The sequence below is a fragment of the Falco cherrug genome, chromosome Z (genome assembly GCF_023634085.1).
Source record: "Falco cherrug isolate bFalChe1 chromosome Z, bFalChe1.pri, whole genome shotgun sequence".
In the NCBI taxonomy this organism is placed as follows: domain Eukaryota; kingdom Metazoa; phylum Chordata; class Aves; order Falconiformes; family Falconidae; genus Falco; species Falco cherrug.
In genome coordinates this window covers 13,071,434-13,094,550 of record NC_073720.1, presented here as the reverse complement: position 1 = coordinate 13,094,550, position 23,117 = coordinate 13,071,434, and the positions used below count along the sequence as shown (strand labels likewise).

Below are 23,117 nucleotides of genomic sequence, written 5' to 3'. Positions count from 1 at the left end.
GTCTCTTGATGATACTACATTTGGAATTTCAGTTGCTAGGAAAATCACTTCAGAACAAAATTAAAATCACTTCGGGACAAAATTTAAAACAGCTGCTAAGTATTCATCCTTTCCTCTCTTTTTGGAAAGATGTTAAGCACCTTAGCTGCACGTTTTAAACTATGGTTCTTGTGTGGTGGTTTTCATTTCCTTCAAAATTAAAATTTTTTTAATCATTTGAAACAGTCTTGTTCAAGGAAAAAGAAAATATGCTTTTGAAAAGAATTAGTTATATGGCTTTAATACAGGTTTCTTTAGTCCAACACATCAGGAATTATGATATGAGGATTTAGGGGTTTTGATGATTTTGTCAGACTGTTTACAAGGTTAGTTTGTTGCTTACAAAGACTTCCAAAGCTGAGATACACTTAGCTTTTTTTACATGTGTCATGACAAAAATGTCAGCATTGTTACTATAAAAAACCTGTTACGTTCTACCACATGAACACTTTTCTGGAAGCAAGAATTATCTACTAGGATCAGTTTCCAGCTGATAATCACACTAATGTAAATTCCTGAGTATTATATACCTTTACAGTAAGATTTGCAATTTGCTTGGTCCGAGATGCATCTTGTGTTAGAGAAAAATAAACATCATCACATGTCATCTCCAGGGCACATAAGTGTTGACTTCAAAATCACTGAAGTCGGAAAAGCTCATATAACTTCAGCATAGGTTGGATCAGCCGCCTCACTCAGGTGGCTGACCTGCAAGGTACAGTTTTGGTATGTCACTGCAGATTTCTTTGAAGGCCTTCTCTTGGCAGGTAAGACTTTAAAAAACACCTAAGTGATCCTGAGATCCTTTATTTTTCAGAAACCAAGAAACTAATCAGTTGCATTGAGGGTGGCACACAGCAGGTAGAGAAAAATACTAGCTGCTGTTTGGAAGATTTCTGTCAAGCTTTTTATGTGCTACTAGCACCCTAAGGAAATAGGTAGGTTCACTTACCTTCATGGAGTGCATTGAAATCCTTTTCCAGATACATTATATAGATTTTTCCCCTATGTTTCATCAACGACAAATTGGCACTCTGCTGCTCATGTTTGCTGAATGGAAAGATGAGGGCTCTGGATTCGTGGTAGTACCGCTGTCTTACGGCAGCAAAAGGAATAGCTTTGTGTCTGGCTAGTCATGCATCTTGCCCGTGTGATATATGTTCTCGTTATATGTGTGTTTTGTGCTTAAACAGTAATTCTTTAGCTGTGGATAGTTGGGAGCTTTGCAGACGCCCAAGAGCTCAGACCTGCTGATGTTAACACACGCTTCCCTGCCCCCTTCCTTGCATAACTTGTGATCGCAGAGCCATGAAAGTATGTGAGTCCCTCCCCCAGCGCAGACCGATCCCACCCAGCATATGATCTGGGCTCCATGTCAGCCCGAGCAGGCAGCACCGGCTGGCCAGAGCGCTGCGCTTAGCCAGAGCGCTGACCTTAACGAAAGAGTTTCCACAGGGCTCTTCCACCCACTTCTGAGGTGGCCAAGGCTGACATGGACAGCACCAGGGAGAAGGAGGAGGCTCTGCTGCGATCTGTGCTGACGGCTGGAGCGGTGGTGCCAAGGAAGCGATCGGTGGGAAGGCTGGTCATGCACAGCATGGTGATGTTTGGCCGGGAGTTCTGCTATGCCGTGGAGGCCGCCTTTGTCACGCCGGTGCTGCTCAGTGTAGGGCTGCCCAAGAACCTCTACAGCCTGGTGTGGCTCATCAGCCCTATCCTGGGCTTCATGCTGCAGCCTGTGGTAGGTTCAGCCAGTGATCACTGCACCTGTAGCTGGGGCAGGAGGCGACCTTACATTCTGGGTCTGGGCATCATAATGCTGTTGGGCATGGCTTTGTACCTCAATGGGGACGTGATAATCTCAGGTGAGTGAGGGGCATGCGCTGTGCTGACAGACAAAACTCATCCTAGCCTTTTGAATCAGAGAGAAAAGAGGGCTCCCTTTTTCCCTCTGCTAAAATGGACTTAAAATTGGGTATTGTGTTACTCAGCTGCATTGAAGGAGCTGGGGAACACTGAAATCTGCATATATGTTCAATCCCAACACTGCATGTTATGTACCCTGTACATTGTGTTCTGTAGTTTGTGCATGTGATTACAGTATGTTGTGTGTTGATGTGGGTTCCTGATCAGTTCATACAAATAAAGCACTGATTAGGCCCAGAGAAGTTTTTGCAAACTAAAATCTACCTTGTTAAGTTAAATGATCAACATTGGTTTTGTGATGTAATATGCTTCCAAACAGAGTATCTATTTTAGATGGGTTAGTGTTAATTATTGCAGCGCAGGCTTGACTCAGGGCTGTGTCATGCTGGTAAATAAGAGAAATCTGCAACTCCTTGGAAACCGTGTTGCACCTGGAATGTGAGAAATCAAATAGGTGTGACATCCCTAGACACTGTTAGAGTTCAGCTTGAGTTGTAACTTCACAAAATCTTGATGGAAAGTTGTTGCTGTCATTATGGCTTGGCAGAGGGGGGAAGCATGTGTTTTTATGGATTGATTTATTCTCCTCTCTCTTCCTGGATATCATTGGTGTTGACTGTACTTGTATTCATTTGCCCCCCAAAAAAGATGTTACAGTCAAGCCTTGATTATTTAAAACAAAGTGAGAGTGGGATAAATAGAATAAAACAAAAAAAATGCTACAAAATGCATGTGTGTTTGGCTGCCAGAGCGTGCCATGGAGGTGCGAAGGAGTAGATTAAGGCTAGTGATGCTCTTGATTGTGGAGCTTGGAGTACCCTGAGCTTGTGCTGAGTCAAGACAGTAAGTCAGCCTAGCAGAGCTCAGCACTACACCGATTCGGTTATCCCACTTCTCTGATGTGATTCTGGTATCACTGCTTTCTCTCACCTAACTAAGCATTGTTTAGATTTAGACGTATCAAGAAAGATAATATGCAGTTATGCAGGACATGGCAATGTGGCTGTCAGAATGAGGGTGTTTTTCTTTTTGTAGCTTTCAACGGGGAGAGAGACAAGCAGCGGACATGGGCAATAGTCATTACCATGCTGGGAGTAGTGCTTTTTGATTTTGCAGCTGATTTTATTGATGGCCCCATCAAAGCATATTTATTTGATGTCTGCTCCCATCAGGATAAGGAGAAGGGTCTGCATTACCACGCCCTCTTTACAGGTACTCAGATCCCTTCTTTTCCGCCGTACCTCTGGAAGGAGGGGAAGGTAATTGCATGGGTTTTATCCTCACTGTGTTTCTAATCTTGAATGAACTGATCATCTGATCTGGCGCTTCAGTCACGAGTCTTTTGTTGCTGGGTTTTCACTACTCCAGAGAGCAGCAACTTGTGATTGCTGCTAGAAGGATTCTGCTGCAGAAGGCTGCAGGCATTTACAGCAACATAGTCATGATTTAACTAAGAGCAATTAATCATATAAAAAAGTGAAGTAGTGTTTATTCAGCACATTCTGGGTTTTTTTTCAAGTTTTTGGGAAGTAAAAATTAAGAGATATAACTTGTTTCCTTGCCATAGCACACTAAAAATTACATTTTGACATAGAGCAAGAGCTGCACAAACCAGAAGAGTTGATTCCCATTCTTCAGCCGTACTCCAGTATGGGCTGCCTTCCTGTCTAGAAGTAGTTTTGCGCAAAATTCAGAACTTCACAGCTTCCAAAAATAAGTCCAAGTGGTTCAGTCCAGGTTCTGGCAAATGAAGCGCTTTGTTTGCCTTTATACATGTTTGAAATGTTGCTGAGTTGCAGAAGGAAACCTTCTGCGCTACATGAGCCCTGTGCTGAGAAAATGCACAGGGAAGACAGATAAGGCTGCGTAGCTGTAATGTGAACTGGGAGGAGCTTCCATCTCTGTCTGGGAGAAGTCGCTGTGAAAGGACTAGACAAAGACCAGACTGGATCAGACATCATGCAGTCTGTGTTGATGCATATTTTTGTGGCTACAGAGCTGTACTGAGAGCAGAGGCGTGTAGCTTCAGCGGCAGTTACTCCAGCCGAGGAGTGAGGTGTAGTAGCTATTGACAACATCTGATTTTGGATACATGAACAGCTGTGTCCAGGAACACAGATTAAAAGGGAGCCTGAAAGCCACATGGGAATGAAATCATTATTATCCATTAGAAACTGACAGATAAAATTTTTAACAATCACTTTTATGGACAGAGAGGGGAGTGAGTCTCTGTATATTGTTACCTTCAGCAGAACTCCTTGCAGTTTCTCCTTGTATGATACTAAAAAGGTTTGATTTCCAAATTTGGAGCCACAGATTTAGCTGTGAAAAGGGACGCGGAACAAATCTTGTCAAAAAGACTGGAACAAATTGCAGTACTTGATCCAGCACCCTGTGCCCTCTATAGCAAGAGCATTAGTATCTTAACTCTTCCTGATGGGCAGTTGCCTAGCCTGTTCTTGAAATCATCCCTTGACAGGGGTTCTGCAGCCCTGCCAAGGCAGTGTGTTCCAGCACTTCACTGGCCTTGTTGTTAGACAGTTTCCCCTAAAATCTAATCTTAATGTCCATTCCGTACAATTTACTTTTATCATTCCTTGCTCTACCCCTATTAGACATAGACAGCAATCCTCCCATTTCTTTTCTAACTCCTGTTTTAGGTACTGTTTCCCTGACTTCCTTCTTTCTGTACTAAATACCTCCAAGATTTTGCTCCCCAGTTTGTCTTCAGTTTAAGGTTTGAAAATGAAACTTGATAGCTTTGCAGTTACAAAACTGAACAGCCACTGGAGACAAGTGGAGGGAAGAGTACATGTATCCAACATGCAACACTCAGACTGCATGCCAGTATCGTGATTGCTTTTTATCAAAACAGTATACAAAGACAACCTCGAACATCAAATATTCACCCTGTACAAATATTTAGTGTAGGTTTTCTTCAAAAAGTTATTAACAGCTTTGATTGTTTTTCATGCGAACAAGCAAGGATATAGTCCCCTGTAAAATGCAGTAGGACACAATGAGGGAGGGACATAATCAGACCTAAGAGGGAAAAAAGTACAGAAAGCCCAGAATGAAATCAAAATCCCATGTTTTGTAAGTGAAGCAAATGTAGGTCCTGTTACTGATGTTACTTTTTGTTAGAATGGTTCTGCCGCACATTGTCTTTGGTTCTCCTAAGCAGAAGAGCAGAAATACTTCCAAGTCCTTCAAATGCCTCTGTCCTGCTGAACTCCCACGTCCTGCAGAGCCGCCTGGCTAACAAGGTGTCAGGACCCCACAAAGCTGCTTCCCTTACCAGAGCTCTGTACTGTACATAACAGTGTGCACTTCTTGTGCTTCTGAAGTGGTGTGCACTAGTAACAAAAAGAAGAAATTGTAAAAAAATAGGACTGAACACTGCTTTTATTAACTTCAAGATGCAAGATACCATTCTCATCTTACCTTTTATTCTAACTTTTCTGAGAAAATCAGTAAACAGAATTACACATTTGTACTTGGTCCTTTTTGGTTTCTGAATGGCAAGGTGCTTGGATTTTGATAACTAAACCCAAATGTGTTTATTTGCTTTTTTAAGAATTTCACATGGAGACAGTATTTCTGTTTAGTCAGATATATAAAATACATTTTACAAAGTCTAAACTATAGATAGTTTCAACATAATTTAAAAATGTTTGCTTGTTCTGTGAAGTTTTAAAAAAGCCATAAATTTCAGTACAATTTTATTTTGTATGACTCACCATTTCAAAGAAAATAAAGCTTCAATGAGTCAAGAAAAGAGACGGAGGCCCATGTTGCTATATGTTCAGGTGTTTTTTGGAGAGCTCTGTTGAGAAGATTTTTCAAGAGATATTTTGGTGACTGCTCATGTATGCAATTAGCTCAGTATTCCTATTTCTTGTGGTTAATTATCTGAAGAGTGATTATTCAGTTGCTTCTAGAGGGGATCACATGCTGAGGTTTATAGTGTGCTGTTTGTTTATTTTATCGATGCCAGTAGATCTTTTTTCTCCTTTTTTCCTACCCCCATAGGTTTGGGAGGAGCCCTGGGTTACCTGACGGGTGCTGTGGACTGGGGTCAAACTGTACTAGGATACTCCTTGCAGTCAGAATTCCAGGTGATTTTCTTCTTTGCAGCCTTGGTTTTCCTAATCTGCCTTACATTACATCTGCGCAGTATTCCTGAAGTCCCTCTCAGAGATGAAAACGAAGAGACAAAGTTCTTGTTGGAAGTGACCGAATCCTATAAATATAGCTCCATAGAGGAGGAAATCAAGAATGGGTACTTAAAATCAACATGTACTGAAATAAAGGCTGCAGCTAAACCAGGGAACTGCACTGTTACAGCATGTACAGAGGTAAGTGCAGAGGCGGTTTTGTAAGCCATATCATTGCATCCTTGGAGACCCTTCATTTAGCTAACGGTGACTATTTGGAATGGACCCTTTCACACACACAAAAAAAAGAACCTTCCACCATGATACAGGGTCAGGAGAAAGCCTGCTACCTTTTATTTTATTTATACAGTGTTTCCAGTGAGAGGAATGAGACAGACTAGTCCTGGTGCTTGGAACAGTTGGCAGGAATGAGGGAGAACCAGGTTCATGTTTCTGCTCTATGTCAGTCTTTTGATATCCTCCTCATGTGAACTTTGTTGAGACAACCTACTTTGTTCTTTAGTCCTGATAGAATTAACACTAAGTTGTGGACAAGGACTAGACACCATTAATCTTTGATATAAATCTGAAACTCCCACTGAAAGTCCACAACTTTCATACGTAATACATATGAAGTGTTTGTTCCCTGGTCTAACATTTGGGTTTGGTGTTGCTCCGCATTTCATTGAGGATTTGTTGACTGTACTGATGTGTTTAAAATTGCTACTTCTACAGCAATGCTACCTCGTTTCTGGAGTTTTAGTTTCATTTTGAAGTGATGTAGCTGTGCCTTTGGCAGAACTTTGGGAATAGGAATAGTGGGAGGGAATAGCGAATACTTTGGAATCATCACTGTTTCTGCAGCATTTTCACGAGAGATTGGCTTCAATCTAAGGCAGCTAGGAAAAGGTGAATCTGCTTGAAAAATATCTGGAGAGCACATTTCTAGAAAGGTCTTGGGAACAGACAGTTTTTACTGTTTTGTTGCTGACTTTTATTGCTAGGAATCCTCACTGCAGTCTAATGGTACCATAGGTAAACAAAGGCTAATGTATATATTTGGCTCCTAGTATAACAATAAGTGATGAAATAGTTGCTTGTTTTAATTTCATTTCTTGTCTCTTGGCATCTTGTATGCCTATTCCTGATACAGTTTCTTGATTAATCGGATAAAAATACTGAGAATGTGCAGGTGGTTGGAAACCTAAGCTCATGTTTAAGCTACAAATAAAAAGGATATATTATCTTTTTACTATTTATCATGTGTATTATAATAGCACTGGGTATTCCTAACCCAAAGAAAATATTTTTGTTTTTTACATATATATTACACCAAATGCAACACAAAGGTAACATGAAAGATGAACACTGCCTGATGAGAATGCCAGACAAACACGGAGAGGGGCAGACAGCAAAGCAACAGTTTGCTGGGAGAATTTGGCTAGCTGTCTGAGATGCTGTCCCTATTTCCCCACTGTAGGCCAGCTTGAGCATCCAGCATCCTTCACCAGCACTATTAACTGTGAGCATCCTCCAAATTGTCAGATATGCTGAGTGTCATTGACTGCTTGGCCCATGTATGCTCCAAAGAAAGGATGGTAAATAAAGAAGAGAGAGCAGATGCAGTGAAAGCGAGGGGAACAGAAGAGCTAATTCTGCTGAATTTGTAATGTCTGACACGTGAGGGTGAAGCTCTGGTGTCTGCTGTGGGCAAGCTTCTGCCATTGCCCTCCTCTCTATATTTTTCACTGGACAGCCTGTCAGAGGCATACAGTGCTTTGATCTGTCTCATGTTTCTTTGATGTATCTGGCTGTGTATAAATTCTAGACACTCACTGACTTGATGGTATGTCTGTTGTGGCTCATGTTTTCTGAGTTCATTCATTACTATAATTGCTTCCTTGAAGAAATGGTTTGGCTTCCTGTTTTTCTGTGTCTCCTTTTATTTTTTTTTCACCCCTGCAGGCATCATGGCCTTATATCTTCTAAATTCAGGACTGTGCTCTTGCGTGCTAATAGCTTCCATGATTATTAATGAGATTTGATCTGTTACAGTATGAACCAACATCCGAAGTGATTCATTTTTTGTTCTTTAGTATGGTGCCAAATTACTCAGGATCTACTGCCATAAAACCCAAGTCACATTGGTGCCTCTGTATCCTTATGAATCACTAGTTGTAGTGATTCTATAGAGAAAATGTGTATTGTGAGCTTTTGAAGGATAAGGCACTTAAATGGAGCCAAACTTCAGCATGTCATTTAAATCCCTGTGGGGTTTGTGTGTTGGTGTGTATTGAATGTGTGTGTTAAACTTTTCCATTTCCACTCTTTAAAATCTCTAAATACAAAGCAAGAATTTCTATCTAGCTGTCAAATTATTGTTTGTAATTATAGCAGTTTCCTTTTTAGTTCCAACCTTACATTAACCCTTTAATTGGAAAGGCTGTTTTAAAGAACTATGTGGAAGAGTTGAACAAAATAAATGCCATTTGAAATGATAGTAATTATCTTTGAAATAACTCTAATGAGTCAACATGGAATTCTTGGTTTTGTTTTTTTAACTGTGGAAGAAGAGAATGCTTACCTTGTTTAAAAGAGAAAGTGATACCCAGAGAAATTCCAAGGGATTTGGACAATATGCAGTTCAAGGTGAAAGTCAGCAACTTCAATTTTGGCATTCCTGTGAGGATTAAAATTCGCCCACTGGAGCAAAGTATTTTCCAACTTTATACATGGTGATTATTCATAGAGTAGCTTGAACATAACCTAGTTCAAAGGAAAGCAGAATTGTGAAAAGTGAGTAGAACACTGAGAGAAGGAACTAAAAAATGTCATTATCTTAACAGCAAATTGAAGACAAAATTCAGCTTTCCAATAATGAACATAACTTTTACAGTTCTTCCACATTTCATGACCATACAGCTTCCTTTATCATCTCTCCCAGCACTGTTGCCTCCACACATCACTAGAGAAAATCGGAAGTGTTCCATCATGCACAGATAAAGTAATATCTTCTTCTCTTTAAAAGCAAAGAATCATGCAGGAGCTTTAAAGCAGTAAGAATTGTGTGTTGCAAATTCCTGACAGCAAGCACACCTACAGTACTAAAAAAAAATTCAAGTGATAGAAGTGATCTGATGAATGTGACTGGAAAAGAAATTGAGAGAGAATTTTGAAGTACAAGGCTCAGACAAGGAGGAGGAAGACATGGTGGGGTGCTGAAGGTGGTGAGAAATTTTCTTTTGCCCCATCAGTGAGATTGGTTAACCAGCATCAATAATGTCATGATTTTGAAATGAGTTATTTCTGCCGTGCTGTTAGGTGTTTAGGTGCTGGAGCTCACGTTAGCTGGGTGCTAGGATTTTTGAGTGGTGCTGTGTCTCCTGTGACGTATCACAGTCTCTCCCTGTTTCATTGTGCAGCAGGAAGTGCCAAGGCATCATGCAGCAGAAAGGCTATGACGTAGTTGCCATCACAGAAACATGGTGGGATAACTCGCATGGCTGGAGTGCTGCAGCAGATGGCTACAAACTCTTCAGAAGGGATAAAGATGGAAAGGCAGTGGGATAACTCTGCATGTTAGGGAGCGTTTTGACTGCCTAGAGCTGAATGGTGGTAACAAGGTCAAATGTTTATGGGTAAGGATCAGGGGAAGGCCAACAAGGCGGATATCCTGGTGGGAGTCTGTTATAGACCACCCAACCAGGATGAAGAGGCAGATCAAATGTTCTACAAGCAGCTGGGAGGAGTCTCACATTTGCTAGTCCTCACTGGGGGGAGTCCTTCATGAGGGACTTCCAGCTTGCCAGATGTCTGCTGGAAATACAGCACAGCAGAGAGGAAACAGTCTGGGAGGTTCCTGGAGGGTGTGGAAGAGACCTTCCTGACACAGCTGGTCAGTGAGCCAGCCAGGGGAGATGTCCTGCTGGGTCTGCTGGTTACAGGCAGGGAGGGACTGGTGGGTGATGTGGTGGCTGGAGGACATCTTGGGCATAGGGATCATGAGATGATTGAGTTTTTAATTCTCGGAGAAGCAAGGAAGAGGCTGGACTTTGGAGGGCCGACTTTGGCCTGGTTAGGAGGCTGGTTGACAGAGCCCCTTGGGAGACAGTTCTGAAGGGCCAAGGGGTCCAGGAGGGCTGGGCAGTCTTCCTAAAGGCTCAGGAGCAGCCTGTCCCCATGTGCCAAAAGATAAACCAGGAGGAAAGACCAGCCTGGCTGAGCAGAGAGCTTTGGCTGGAACTCAGGGGGAAAAAGCAGAGTTTTCCACCTTTGGAAGAAGGGGCAGGCAACCCTGGAGGGCTATAGCGGTGTCGTGAGGTTATGCAGGGGGAAGATGGAGAGGAGAAAGCCCAGCTAGAACTCAGGCTGGCCACTGCTGTAAAAGATGACAAAAATGTTTTACAAATACATGAGAAACAGAAGGAGGGCCAAGGATAATCTGCATCCTTCATTGGATGCGGGGGGGAACGCTGCCACAAAGGATGAGGAAAAGGCTGAGGTGCTTAATGCTTTCTTGCCTCAGTCTTTCACAGCAAGCCCAGCTTCCCTCTGGGTACTGAGCCCCTGAGCTGGAAGACAGGGTGAGGAGGAGCAGAATGGAGTCCCCACAGTCCAGGAGGAAACGGTCAGTGACCTGCTGCTCCACTGAGACACACCAGTCTGTGGGGCTGGATGGGATCCACCCGAGGGCACTGAGGGAGCTGGTGGGGCCAAGCCACTCTCCATCATATATCAACAGTGCTGGCTAAGTGAGGAGGTCTCAGAAGACTGGAGGTCAGCCAACGTGACACCAGTCTTGTAGGTACAAGAAGGGCAGGAAGGAGGATCCAGGCAGCTACAGGCCTGCCAGCCTGACCTCGGTGCCAGGGAAGGTTATGGAGCACATCATCCTGGGTGCCATCCCGTGGCACATGCAGGACAACCAGGGGATCAGGCCCAGCCAGCATGGGGTTATGAAAGGCAGATGGACCTGATCTCCTTCTACAAGACGATGACCCACCAAGTGGATGAGGGAAAGGCTGTGGATGTTGTCTACCTGGATGTTAGTAAAGGCTTTGACACCATCTCCCACAGCATTCTCCTGGAGACACGGGCTGCTCGTGGCTTGGGTGGGTGTGCTCTGTGCTGGGTCAAGAGCCGGCTGAGTCCAGAGTGTGGTGGGGAATGGAGTTACATCCAGCTGGTGGCCAGGGCCCAGTGTTGGGGCCAGTCCTGTTTCATATCTTTACCAACGATCTGGGTGAGGGGACCGAGTGCCCCCTCAGTGAGTTCACAGGTGACCCCCAGCTGGGGGGAGCGTTGATCTGCGGGAGGGCAGGAGGCTCTGCAGGGGGGTCTGGGCAGGCTGGAGCAATGGGCCCAGGCCAGTTGTGTGAGGGTCAACCAGGCTCAGTGCCGGGTCCTGCCCGTGGGTCACACCAGCCCCCGCAGCGCTGCGGGCTGGGGGCAGGGGGCTGGGAACTGCCTGGGGGGAAAGGGCCTGGGGGGGCTGGTCGGCAGCCGGCTGGGCATGAGCCCCCCGTGTGCCCAGGTGGCCAAGGCGGATGTGGTGGAATCACCATCCCTGAAAGTGCTTTAAAAATGTGTAGATGCAGAGCTTAGGGACATGGTTTAGTGATGGACTTGGCTGTCCTGAGTTAACAATTGGATTTTATGATCCAACCTAAATGATTCTACAATTCAAGGATTCTGTCAATCAGTTCTGGGCTGCCCAGTAGAAGAGAGACATAGATACAGTCAACAGACTCCAGTGAAGGGCCACAAAGATGACTTAAGGGTCCAGAGCACTTTACATATGAGGAAAGGCCGAGAAATCTGTGACTGTTTAGCCTGGAGAAGAGAAATTGTAGGGGGACTCTCATCAATGTATCTAATTACCTGAAGGGAGGGTGCAAAGACAATAGAGCCAGGCTGTTTTCACTGGTCCCCAGTGACAGGACCAGAGGCAATGGACACAAACTGAAACACAGGAGTTTTCCTCTGGACATCAGGAAATACTTTTCACTGTGAGGGTGACTGAGCGCTGGAACAGGTTGCCCGGAGATGTGGAGTCTCCATCCTTGGACATATTCAAAAGCTGTCTGGACATCATCCAGGGCATCCACCTGTAGGTGGCCCTGCTTGAGTAGGGGGACTTGGACTAGATGACCTCTAGAGGTGCCTTCCAACCTCAACCACTCTGTGATTCATGGAGAGGAGGACAGTACATAGTGGGATTCTCATGATATGCCAGAAAAGGTGAAGTTTTCTAGTGTGCTAAACTCCAGCACAGAAGGGAATGGGAATGAAGTCTCAGAAATGCCATATTCCACAGCTGATACGTTTTAATTCTCAGAAAGTATTCTGAATTTCATTTTTTCTGTGCAGCTTTAAATTTTTAATATAAAGCTGTTTGTTTCCATAAAGAAATTAGTTTCGTTTCTGATTGTGGTTTGCTTTTTTTTTTTTTCATTTATTCTACAAGTAAATAATAATCTTACTGATTATAACAGCAAGAAATGTTACATCAGTACTGATACCCCAGCTCTCCCTGAGTCTCTATGAAGCTTTCAGATCACTTTATTAGCCAGTGGCTCTACAAATCAAATATATGTTGAAGGACATTCACTACCCAAACAAACCTTCCTAGCTAAACCCAAAAATCCTTGGAAATTTGGTAATGGAAAGATACTGAGGCCTTCTTCATTTGCTGTCAACTATTTTATTGGCTTCAGGGAAGTAATACAGTATTATTGTTAAATACTTGCTTTTAGGATCAAAGGCGGATGACCCTTAAATCACTCTTGAAGACACTTTTAAGCATGCCATCCCACTATCGCTATCTGTGTGTGAGCCACCTCCTTGGATGGATGGCTTTCCTATCCAACATGCTCTTCTTCACGGATTTCATGGGACAGGTAATAGCATGAAATGCTCTTGCTGCTTCTTCTTTGTAGCATCTCCTCCTCCACCAAAAAAACTGAGGCAGTGTTTTCATCCTGAAGAAATAACAGTGAGGGCAGAGCCAGTTGTATCTGAATGGCTCAACAAGAATTTTGTAAAACAGCTAATTGATCTCAGGCCCTCATTCTGAGCCAGTCTGTTGGATCTTTGGGGAAAACCTTTTAGTATTTCTAAGGCTGTTCGTGTCTATTTAACTGTTCCAAATGAAGCTCTCAGAGCTGTTCCAAACATCCATTCTCTGCTTTGGCTTTGGAGCCGCTCTGAGGTGGGCAGGTTCCCTAACTAGAGTGATGGTGATGTTGCCTGGATGCAGCTGGCCTTACCCTGGTGCATAGCCACTGTCGGCACAAGGCTGTCTACCTGCACCACGGCCTCCCTGGCCTCAGGTTCTGCAGCTCCTTGCACACAGTGAGCTACTTGGTAGCTGAAAGCTCTTGTCTCCTTGAACTTGGCTGTCCCTGCTATACTTTTTTAAACCTTTCCCTGAGTCCATTCTGCCAGCATTTATTTGCCTTTGTGATACCGAGTGATCCCCTTTCCATGCCATTTCCAGGCAGAAGACTTATGTCCCTGCCAGTGATTCTCGCCTACATGAACTTGTCTGCTTCCTTTCTTCCAGGGTAAAATTATGCTCCTGGCACCAATCCTGTCATTGCCACTTCCTCTCTTCTATGGTTTCCATGTTCCCAGTTTCTTGCCTTTTTGTGTGTCTGTAGGAGAGAGGGAGGCTTTTTTTCCCGCAGCATATATGAACAACTGAAAGAAAAAGTTTTGCTTGCCTAGATAAGGAACTGAAGAAGAAAATTACTGGGTGGAAAAATGGCAGTGTTGGGGTAAGCCTGAAAAAGAAAACTAAAAAATTAATTGTAGATAAATTAGGGAAAGAAAGGCTAAGGTAAGAATGCAGAAGTGGAGAGAGGAGGAGAGTGGGGAAATGAGACACCCAAAGGAAAAAGAGCGAATGAGCCAAGTTAGAGTGGACAGTCCAGGAAAAGGCAGAGGGTAATAACTGAGGAGGAACCTGGGATGTAAGAATCTGGGATAAATGAGTGTGAATCTTGGAGAACTGTGAAGGAATGGTTAGGGCACTTAGGATGCTTAACAGATTTCTTGCATGCTAATTATCTTCGACTACCAGGGATGAGGCCCCGTGTTGGGTACCCTGTTCCCGTAAGAAGGAGGTATTGTATGACATGCAGTCCATCCTTGCCTTCTGTCATCTCTGTGATCTCTTTCAGGTTGTATACCAGGGTAGTCCTTATGCGCCTCATAACTCCACGCTGTACCTTACCTACAAAACAGGAGTAGAGGTGGGATGCTGGGGGCTGTGTGTCAATGCAATTTCTTCATCAGTCTATTCTTGTAAGTACCCGGGAATGAACTCCAACACTGTGTGTTTGAAACAGTGTTTAAACTGTTCACTATTTGCCATTGTTTAAAAAATTAAAGCGATGCCAAATTAACTGGGATTTTTTTCCACATTAAAACATTAAGAAATGTTACATTCTTTCTCAGCATTGTTAGAAACTCGTATCTTAACAGGAACAGGTCCTGACCACATGATGAGGGGTCACTTTGTGAGTGCAGGCATTGTTCTGCATGTGAACGGACCCTGAACACTGAAAATCATCCTGGAGTTCAATGCCAGACTAAAATGGATGCCATGGACATTATTCTGAGATGCTCTTTCACCTAGCAGTGCTGTAGCTGTAGGTTCATGGAGGTCCCTCTGATGGCCTTTCCCCGTCTGCATTCCTCATAAAATAACTCTTTCACAATGCAGTAGGAGTTCCTGCCAGAAGTATGAACCTTGCTCTCCAAAATTATGTGTAAATATGCTAGCACGGTTCCCCAGATAGATTTCACCATAGCTCTTACCAAGGATAAAAAAAATTACTTGTAATCCAAAAACTCAGATGAGTAGCATTTTGGGGGCTGAACTGAGCATCTAAAAGAGGCTCAAGAGAAATCTTTTCCCATTTGAAGCTTAACTACTGACCTTGCTGTAGCACCTTGCCAAATATTTGCATTATAAGTGAACATCGACTGAGGTTGTCAAAGAGGGCATTTCTTCCAGGATGGTTGTTAACTGCTTCTTCTCTGGAGTTGGCTATGCCAGAATAAGACCATCCTCAGCAAGAGCAAGTATTCTTTGGCAAGTTTATACCTAGAATAACTTGAGGCAACTTCCAAAGATTGTCTCTTTCACTGCATTTTACAAAATAAAACTGCCTAAAGGAACTCCCTGATGAATGTGACCCGTTTTGTTTTAGTCTTTTTAGCATTTTCACTTTCTTTTCACAGACCTGCAGAAAATCCTTTTGCCATACGTAGGATTAAAGGGACTTTACTTCATTGGATACCTACTTTTTGGACTGAGTACTGGATTAATTGGCTTGTTTCCCAATGTCTTTTCCACTCTGGCTCTGTGTTCCCTCTTTGGCGTCATGTCCAGCACGCTGTACACAGTACCATTCCACCTCATTGCAGAGTATCACAGGGAAGAAGAGGTGAGTTCAATGCCTAGGGAAGGGTGAGTTTATATCTGTCTGGGTCTGTTTAGTCTATTTTTGGAGAAAACTGATTAGAACTGGGCAGCAGCTTTTAATTTTAATTTCAAACTATTTCTGATGACATGTTAGGAATGGAAAGTTTCCAACAGACAGAGTTAAAGTCCCAGCTCCAGAATCTCCAAACAGTCCCACACTGGGACAAATAATTATTTATCATCACAATTGAAACAAAGCCATTCACAATAGGTGTTCAGGCAGTGAGCAGATAACAGGGCTCCACTTGGGTTGCCTTCAGATGCTGCCTTCCTTACATCCTTCTTTCCAGCTGTATTAGCTGAGGGCTTGACTTGTGAATTCCTAAGGTTAATAGCCACACTGTAGAAGCTGATAGAAATTTCAGTTAATTGCAAAGTGTTATAAAAACTGTTAGCTAATAGAGACATTGAATTAAAGTACAGTTTTATATAGTTCAGTATTAAATTATATACGACATTCTCATTATCTCTCTAAACGTCTGGGCTTTGGTCCTCCACAGCATAAATACTGTTTCCAAGGAAAATCTGGAAAAGCTTGCATTCCTTACATCACATTACTGGGCACAGCAGGATCTTCAGTCTTGTAAAGTGTTGAGCTCTTTCATGGAAAAGTTCTCTCAAGGATCTTCAGTTAGTGGGAGAGCTAGAAACAAGAAGAATTAAGGAGAGTTGGGAAGGAGAGTTGGGAAAGAGACTTAGGAAAAGTTCTCATTATATCTGAGGACATTTGAAAACATTAATAAAGAAATGTTGAACCATTGAAAACCAGCATAAAACCATAGTGGAGACCAGCACAGGGCTAGATCAAGTCCTTCAGAACATGTCCTCCTGTTCTGTACAACTTTAAAGCATCACAATCTGGATATGAATACAAGAAAACTCTTAACTCTTCTACTGAATCCTAGGAGGATGTCTCAATGTGGTTAAATATTTCATAGATCTGTTTCCTAATTTTTCAGTTAATTTCTCTGTTCCTTCCAACAGAGAACGATCACGATGAAGAGTTTTAGAAAGATGTAACAAAAGACAGGGAATGAACCCAGTTTAGGGTGAGATCACAGTCCTAACCTTGGGCCAACCGAATTGTAGTCTAGCTCTGATTCAGAGCTGTTCCAAGACAGAAGTGAAATAAAATTTGCTGAAGTGTGCATGGACTTTAATAGGCTAATATATTCAAATGTTACTTGTAAGGCAACCAATTATTTCATGTTTGCTGTACAGTACTTGCTATGCAAGATGTTAAGTGATCTATTATTCTGTGTTAGATCTGATATTAATAGAGTTAAGTTTAGCTCAAATCTTCCATAATGCACAAGACAGATAGAAAAAATAAAAAGGAAACATCTCATGCACGATTGTGTTCATTTACACTTTCATATAATTTGTGGTCAGAACTACTGGTACATAAGAACACTGGGCATAGCCCAGCAAAATAGATAAAATTCCAAAAAAATTGCATCTAACATTAGAAGTATTTCAGGTGAAAGAACTGTATCATTCCAGAACAAAGAGCAGACATTTTCCCTCACTATGCATTCTACCAAAATCATGTGCTGAGTTTTAAAATGCAACTATTTCAGTCCCTGTTCCATGCTGCTGTTCCCTAGGATCAAACACAATTTTGTCTGCTGGAGTAGTAAGAGACTGTCTCCAGTACTTCTGAGCTTTGTGTGGTAACAGCTCAAAGGCAATGTGATAGGTCTTGCAAAAAGCAAAAAGCATCTTAAGGGCCAAGAGTGTTTGGATACCAGAAGACAGCAGCACAGCTAGCCTACAGTATGGAAACATTTTCTTACAATACAACCTTCTTCATTTGACAGCCTATGCAAGAAGATCAATAAATATGTACACTGTCATGTATTTTTCCAGCAAAACAGAATAGTTCCTTCCTGGAGGGAATCACAGATCAGCTGAAGATAGAAGGGACCTTCAGAGATCATGTAGTCCAACCCCCTTGCTCAAGCAGGGCCACACAGGGTCATGTGTTTTGTCTGGTTTGAGTATTTCCAAGGATGGAGACAACGCAACCCCTCTGCTTAACCTGTTCCAGTGATCGATCACCCTCACAGGGTGCTTATGTATGAGATGCTTGCATATAATAAATAAAGCTTTTTTGCTCTGCTATGTATATCGTAGCAGACACACAGATAGTCGGTAGTTAATAATGCCCTTTGATGGCGTAGAAGAATCCTAGTCTGGACATTTGTTTTCAGGATTTTTTTCTTTTCCCCTAGCAATAAAAGCATTAAATTTAGATGTTAGTACTGGACTCCTTTAGGTGCTTTAAGCCATGACTTCAGAGCACAGCGCTCCATTATAATGAATTATGCTCTCTATGTATGTGGCACATAGTATGACTCATCTTAACATCCTTTGAGGCTCCCGTTCAACCATGAGAGTTTGAGCTAAATTGTCCATGATGGCGTGTCTGGTACTGTGAAATGTCAGTTTGTCAGAGCTCAAATAGACCTGAACTTCAAGGAAACGGCTATTTTTTTTCAATCAAGTTTCAATTCTTTCCTTGAGAGAGGGGGTACAGGGAAAAATTGCAGATGGGAGAAATGGGGCATTTTGGGGGCAAGATTGGAAAACTTATTATCACTTGTAAAACTCTCTAAATTCCATAACCTCTGCGAGACAAGCAGGAAAAACAGAAGGGAACGAGGAAGCTGCATGTGGGGGTCGTGGCAGTGTGTTGGCTGAGAGCTGTGAGTTGTCAGTGTTGTCTGATTTCACCGGGGTTTGTTTTGTGCCTATTTGCAGAACCTGAAGCTGCAGGATGGGGAACAAACTGGAGATCAGGGGCGAGGGAAGGGCATTGACTGTGCCGCTCTCACCTGCATGGTCCAGCTGGCCCAGATCATTCTCGGCATTGGCCTGGGGCTCTTGGTTAGCATTGCCGGCAGCGCAATCACGGTGATTTCGGCATCTACGGTGGCACTGATCGGCTGCTGCTTTGTTGCTTTTTGTGTTCGATACGTGGATTAGGACTGTGTGAGGTGACTGGAAGAAATCTCCCCAGGTGAGCGTTTTCTTTCTGGGTCAGTAGCACTGGTGCTGTTGCCATGCTGATCTGGTGGCACATCCTCCTCTCTTACCTCCTCGGAGTGGCTGCAATTCCGAAGCTTTACAAAATAGAGACTTGATAAAAGTGGTTGCCTAATGCCTCAGATTGAAAGCTTCTCTATTTTGACTGCTTTATTACTTCATTTCTGCTGACTTCGGTGTATTAACACGCTGTCGCACAGGATGGTGTGTGTGTCCATGGTATCTCAATGCCCTACACGGGAGTTGTTACAAAACTCCTCATCACCAATTTGTGGAAGTTAATAGACGAAGTATGTGACAAATGGAAGAAGTAATAAAAATAGACAGAATTAGGAAGAAAGTAGTTATTTATCTTGTTTTTCAGGTATCTTAAGTTTGGGGATATTCTCTCTGGTAGTCAAAAGCTGCAAGAGAATCAAACAGCAATCAATTGCAAAAGGCAATGCAGGCTGCAATTGTGTTATGCTTACTAGTACTGTTAAATGGGATCAGCTAATTCCCAGCCACTGTCAAAAGCAGATTTCGGTGTGAAGGATGTTTGGAATAGAAAAAAAAGATTGAATCCTACTGTTTAAAAGCACAACTGTAAAGTAATTATTTTATGCTGGATCCTACTGCTTCAGTATAAATGAAATGAACTTACTGACTGAGCTTGTCATAAAAGTCTAAGGCTGTTTTGCAAATCCATGTGTAGGCACCTAAACAATCCATCTTTGGGAAACAGCTGCCATTTCTTCCTTCTTAAAAAACTGGCCTCTTGACTTTGATACTGTAATTGAAAAAATAAACTTGGCCAAAACAATAATTTTATAAATGGCTGTAAGCTGCTTGAATCTTGACATTGGATATGACAGTATTTACCTTGAAGTAGCATCTCTGTTTTCTCTATACATCTAACATCTATTTCCTTCATGCATCTATCTTTGAGTAAAATGGCATTTTCTCTTTATGGAATATTGTAAGTAAATTCAGTTCTGCAAAGCACCATCAGGAATTATTGTACACTAAATACTTAAGTCCATTTATTTCTATTTAATTTCATATAAGGCTTCATTCTTATTTTTATGATATTGCCAAAGTTTTGAAAATCCTGTGTTTGTGAAAGTGGTACACTGTATTTGTGCTGTACTTCCTCTGTCCTGAAAACTATCATATCCTTTTGCTATGTTATGTGCTAAGCCACATGAAGCCATCTGCTAATGCAATTTTTTTAATCAACAGTGACACAGAGAGACTGTCACCAGGTATGGTGTTTGTTTGTTTTAAAATGTTGCACATGTATAATCAACACTGTTAAATGCACTGTTGAGGTGATCAGCTCTTAGAAGCTCTGCAAGGTATGAACTGACAACACCACAAAGAAATGGTTCAATTTGAGCATAAAGTGCCTCTGCAGAGATGCACCAACTTCATCCTTTTCTTATGTTTTCATGAGTGAGTCATTTATTCTCAGGAAAAACAATTTTCCCTTAGATAAACACTAATTAATTGTAACAAGCCTATGGAAGCCTCAGCCACCTTTTTCTTGATGATTGTATCTCCACTATAGACCCAAAATGGCCTTTGCACAGCAAACCTTTCTCACAGTTCTTTCATCCTGCCTTTGAAGAAGCCATGTTGTATGGTTTCTTTCATTTTGTGGCTCTTCAAGGATCCCTCTCATGTCACACCCACGGAAGAGAAAAGCTTGGAATACAGAGCCCCTGGGCAGTGTTTCAAACACACTGCAGGTGCTGAGATGGCTGGAGCACAAGGGTCTCAACCGGGACAAACAGGAGAAGACCAGAAAATGAAGAATGATTGTCTTCTCTATTCACTTTATGCCATCGTTAACTCACTGACTTCTACTAACTCAGTATCTCATGGGAGGAGGAATTTTTAAGGGAAGAGCGAGGTGCTTCTGTGGAGCCACGAAAACAGGGGAAGGAGGTGATCTGATTTTATAGGACTGCAGGACTTGCAGCACTGTGTAAACCCACACTCCCAGAGCAGAGGTCATCAAGCTCCAATTCCAGTGTGAGGCTGGGAAAGGAGCTTTGAAATGTTTACCTTTGTCTTTGTCAATATTTTCTTCGAGGTTTAACGCCATCAGAACATTAAAATTTGAATGGTCGGTGCTCTCTCTGCTCTGTTACACAAAGAAAACACTGGCATTGATTCAAGCCCCAGAGTGACTGTAGATCTGTAGCAACATAACAAGAATTGTGAACCTGCAGAGAGAAATGTGACCATTATGTATATCAATACTTTTATTTTAAAATTCATTCAAAGAAAACTGCTTCAGGAGCTCACATTATCATCTTTCTCATTATCTTTCCCTTTAAAATTCACTGCATGCTACAGAACACAGAGCAGAATAGAGTTGTTTTTTCTTTGGAAATGTCTCCATAAAAACATGCTATAGTTGTTTCTAAGACTTCACAATAATATCTTTCTTGTTGGGTCTTCATCAAAAATAGCAAACAGGCAAAAACCTATGTACAATTTGAAAACCAGTGTTTAAAACAGAGAAATTATGATGGTGCTCATTCTGAAGTAAAAACTGTTATTTCAGCTGTTACTGAAAACAATCTAAAATGCTACTAATTCATGAGAAGGGATGAAATAAGTATTTCCTTCAGCAATAGAAATGCTAAAATATCTAAAATGTTAAAGGCATTGAAGAACTGTCCGCTGGTGCTACTAATTTAAGAAGTTCCACCTTTTCTGTCTTTTTACATTAGTTCAGGTCTTGAGATTATCAATGTGATCAGTTACTATGCTTAATATCAGCTTTTATTGCAATGATGTGGGTTTCAAAGTTATAAGTACCTTGGGTCTGATCTTTCTCATCTGGTTTTATTTCCACATACATAAAATTAAATAAAAGATCTTCTCTATATCAAGTTTATGCAAATGATATGTTTAGATGAAAATGAGATTTCTTGAGATAACCAGCTCCTTGGCCATCCCACTTTAACAGAACTAGTCATGGTTGAATGAAATGAGGCAGGAAACAGGTCTGCCATCTTCATGACACTTTCTTTTTTCTTTCTCCGACAAACGCCTGCCACTTATTCCCATTTAACAAGCAGGCATGTCATGCAAGCAGCCTTCAAGGAAGTTTTGGTTCTCTTGTTTAAAGGACTTGCAGTATTAGTAATGTCACAACTGTTGTTTGGGTTTTTTTCCGCAATGCTCATTTTGTTTTTGACCGTGATCTCATGAAGTTTCTTTGACTTCCCTGAAAACAAGCAACTCAGCTGGTTTGTGGGAGACGCTTAGTTTCCAGATAACCTACACAAGCCAGGATGAATCATAAATGTCTTTGCCTTGGCAGAAGTCACAGCGTTAGCACTGGTGCCCATTGGTCCCTGCAGCCTGTCAAAACAGAGAGAATGGTGTAAGCAGGAGATGTGGCAATGATGACATTTGATACTTCTGAACTGTAGAGGGATTGCTTCATGGAGGAAAAGGGTAGAAGTATCTGCTGTAAAATGGTTTCAAATAGTTTTTGGCAGGATAAAGTTATAAAAAATGTAAACCAACACACTTTTCCCTCCAAGTTTCCAGCATTCATTTCTCATTCCCTAGCTGCTCCTTTGTTTATTTAAGCAGCAAATGTTCAGGGCCACTTGTCCAAGACTAAACTGTGAACAGCAATTTGTAATTCTGTTGCCTTCTACGATGTACTCCTTTTCATACGTTACGCCTTTAGATATGCTAGGTGTGTTAAGCAGTTGTATTTCCTAAAGTTCCTTTTGGAAATGAACTTTTTACCTCCCTATGAGTTAATATTTTACTTGTGTATGAAAGATAATGACTTCACATCATGAAGAGACATCAAACCGGAGAGTACTGCCTTTGTGTTGCTCCAGGTAAGTACTTGCAGCGTTGGGAAAACAAAATTCAGTGCTTTCTGCTCTGGATTGCGCAATAGACTGAGATAAGTAGATCCTGCCTGTCATTTTCAAGGAGAGCGATCTGTGACCTTTTCTAAAAACCGGACTGCTTTTTGAAAGGGTAATTACCTAAGGCTATGTCTGCTCCAAGGAGGAGCGGGAACGGGGCTGCTGTCGTTCTAGGATGAAGCGCTTTCCTCCCCGCAGCCGGGGTGCTAGGTTTCCCCCCAGTGTTTAATGACATTATAGCACTTCTTCAGAACGCGGGAGCTGCCTTTCCTTGCAATGCTTTCTAACCTCAGTCCTGTCCCTCTCTGTTTCATTTACTCTGAAGTTCCCTTACAGTAATGCACTGCTGCAATTCAGTTCTCCTTTCGTGCGTAGACAACAAAGGAAATTTGCTGGTTACTAGCTTTAACCCAGCTGCGTAATGCCATTGAAGACACAGCCACACGGGCACGTGGTGGTAGGAGCCCACTGAGGGTATGGCTAGCATCAGACCCATGGCAGAATCTGTCTGGCCTTGGAAACCTTCAGTGCTAATGCCAAGAGCCAAACCTGCAGTGCAGCCAT

The 23,117-nt window shown here is 42.3% G+C and overlaps 1 protein-coding gene across 1 annotated transcript; it reads left to right on the top strand.

Moving 5' to 3' along the window:
- The first annotated feature begins 1,275 nt into the window (after positions 1 to 1,275).
- Positions 1,276 to 19,648, top strand: SLC45A2 (solute carrier family 45 member 2). Its single transcript, XM_027810999.2, has 7 exons — positions 1,276 to 1,904; positions 3,001 to 3,177; positions 5,998 to 6,323; positions 12,878 to 13,021; positions 14,306 to 14,429; positions 15,372 to 15,577; positions 18,379 to 19,648. Exons 1-7 carry the CDS (start codon positions 1,532 to 1,534, stop codon positions 18,601 to 18,603), a joined length of 1,575 nt encoding a protein of 524 aa, XP_027666800.2. The 5' UTR covers positions 1,276 to 1,531; the 3' UTR covers positions 18,604 to 19,648.
- Positions 19,649 to 23,117: the final 3,469 nt, after the last annotated feature.

Excerpts from the sequence above, each read along its gene's own strand:
- SLC45A2 (XM_027810999.2), top strand. The coding sequence starts at position 1,532 with ATGGACAGCACCAGGGAGAAGGAGGAGGCTCTGCTGCGATCTGTGCTG. Across the intron at positions 3,178-5,997 it reads TTACCACGCCCTCTTTACAG|GTTTGGGAGGAGCCCTGGGT; the intron begins GTACTCAGATCC and ends CTACCCCCATAG. Across the intron at positions 14,430-15,371 it reads TTCTTCATCAGTCTATTCTT|ACCTGCAGAAAATCCTTTTG; the intron begins GTAAGTACCCGG and ends TTCTTTTCACAG.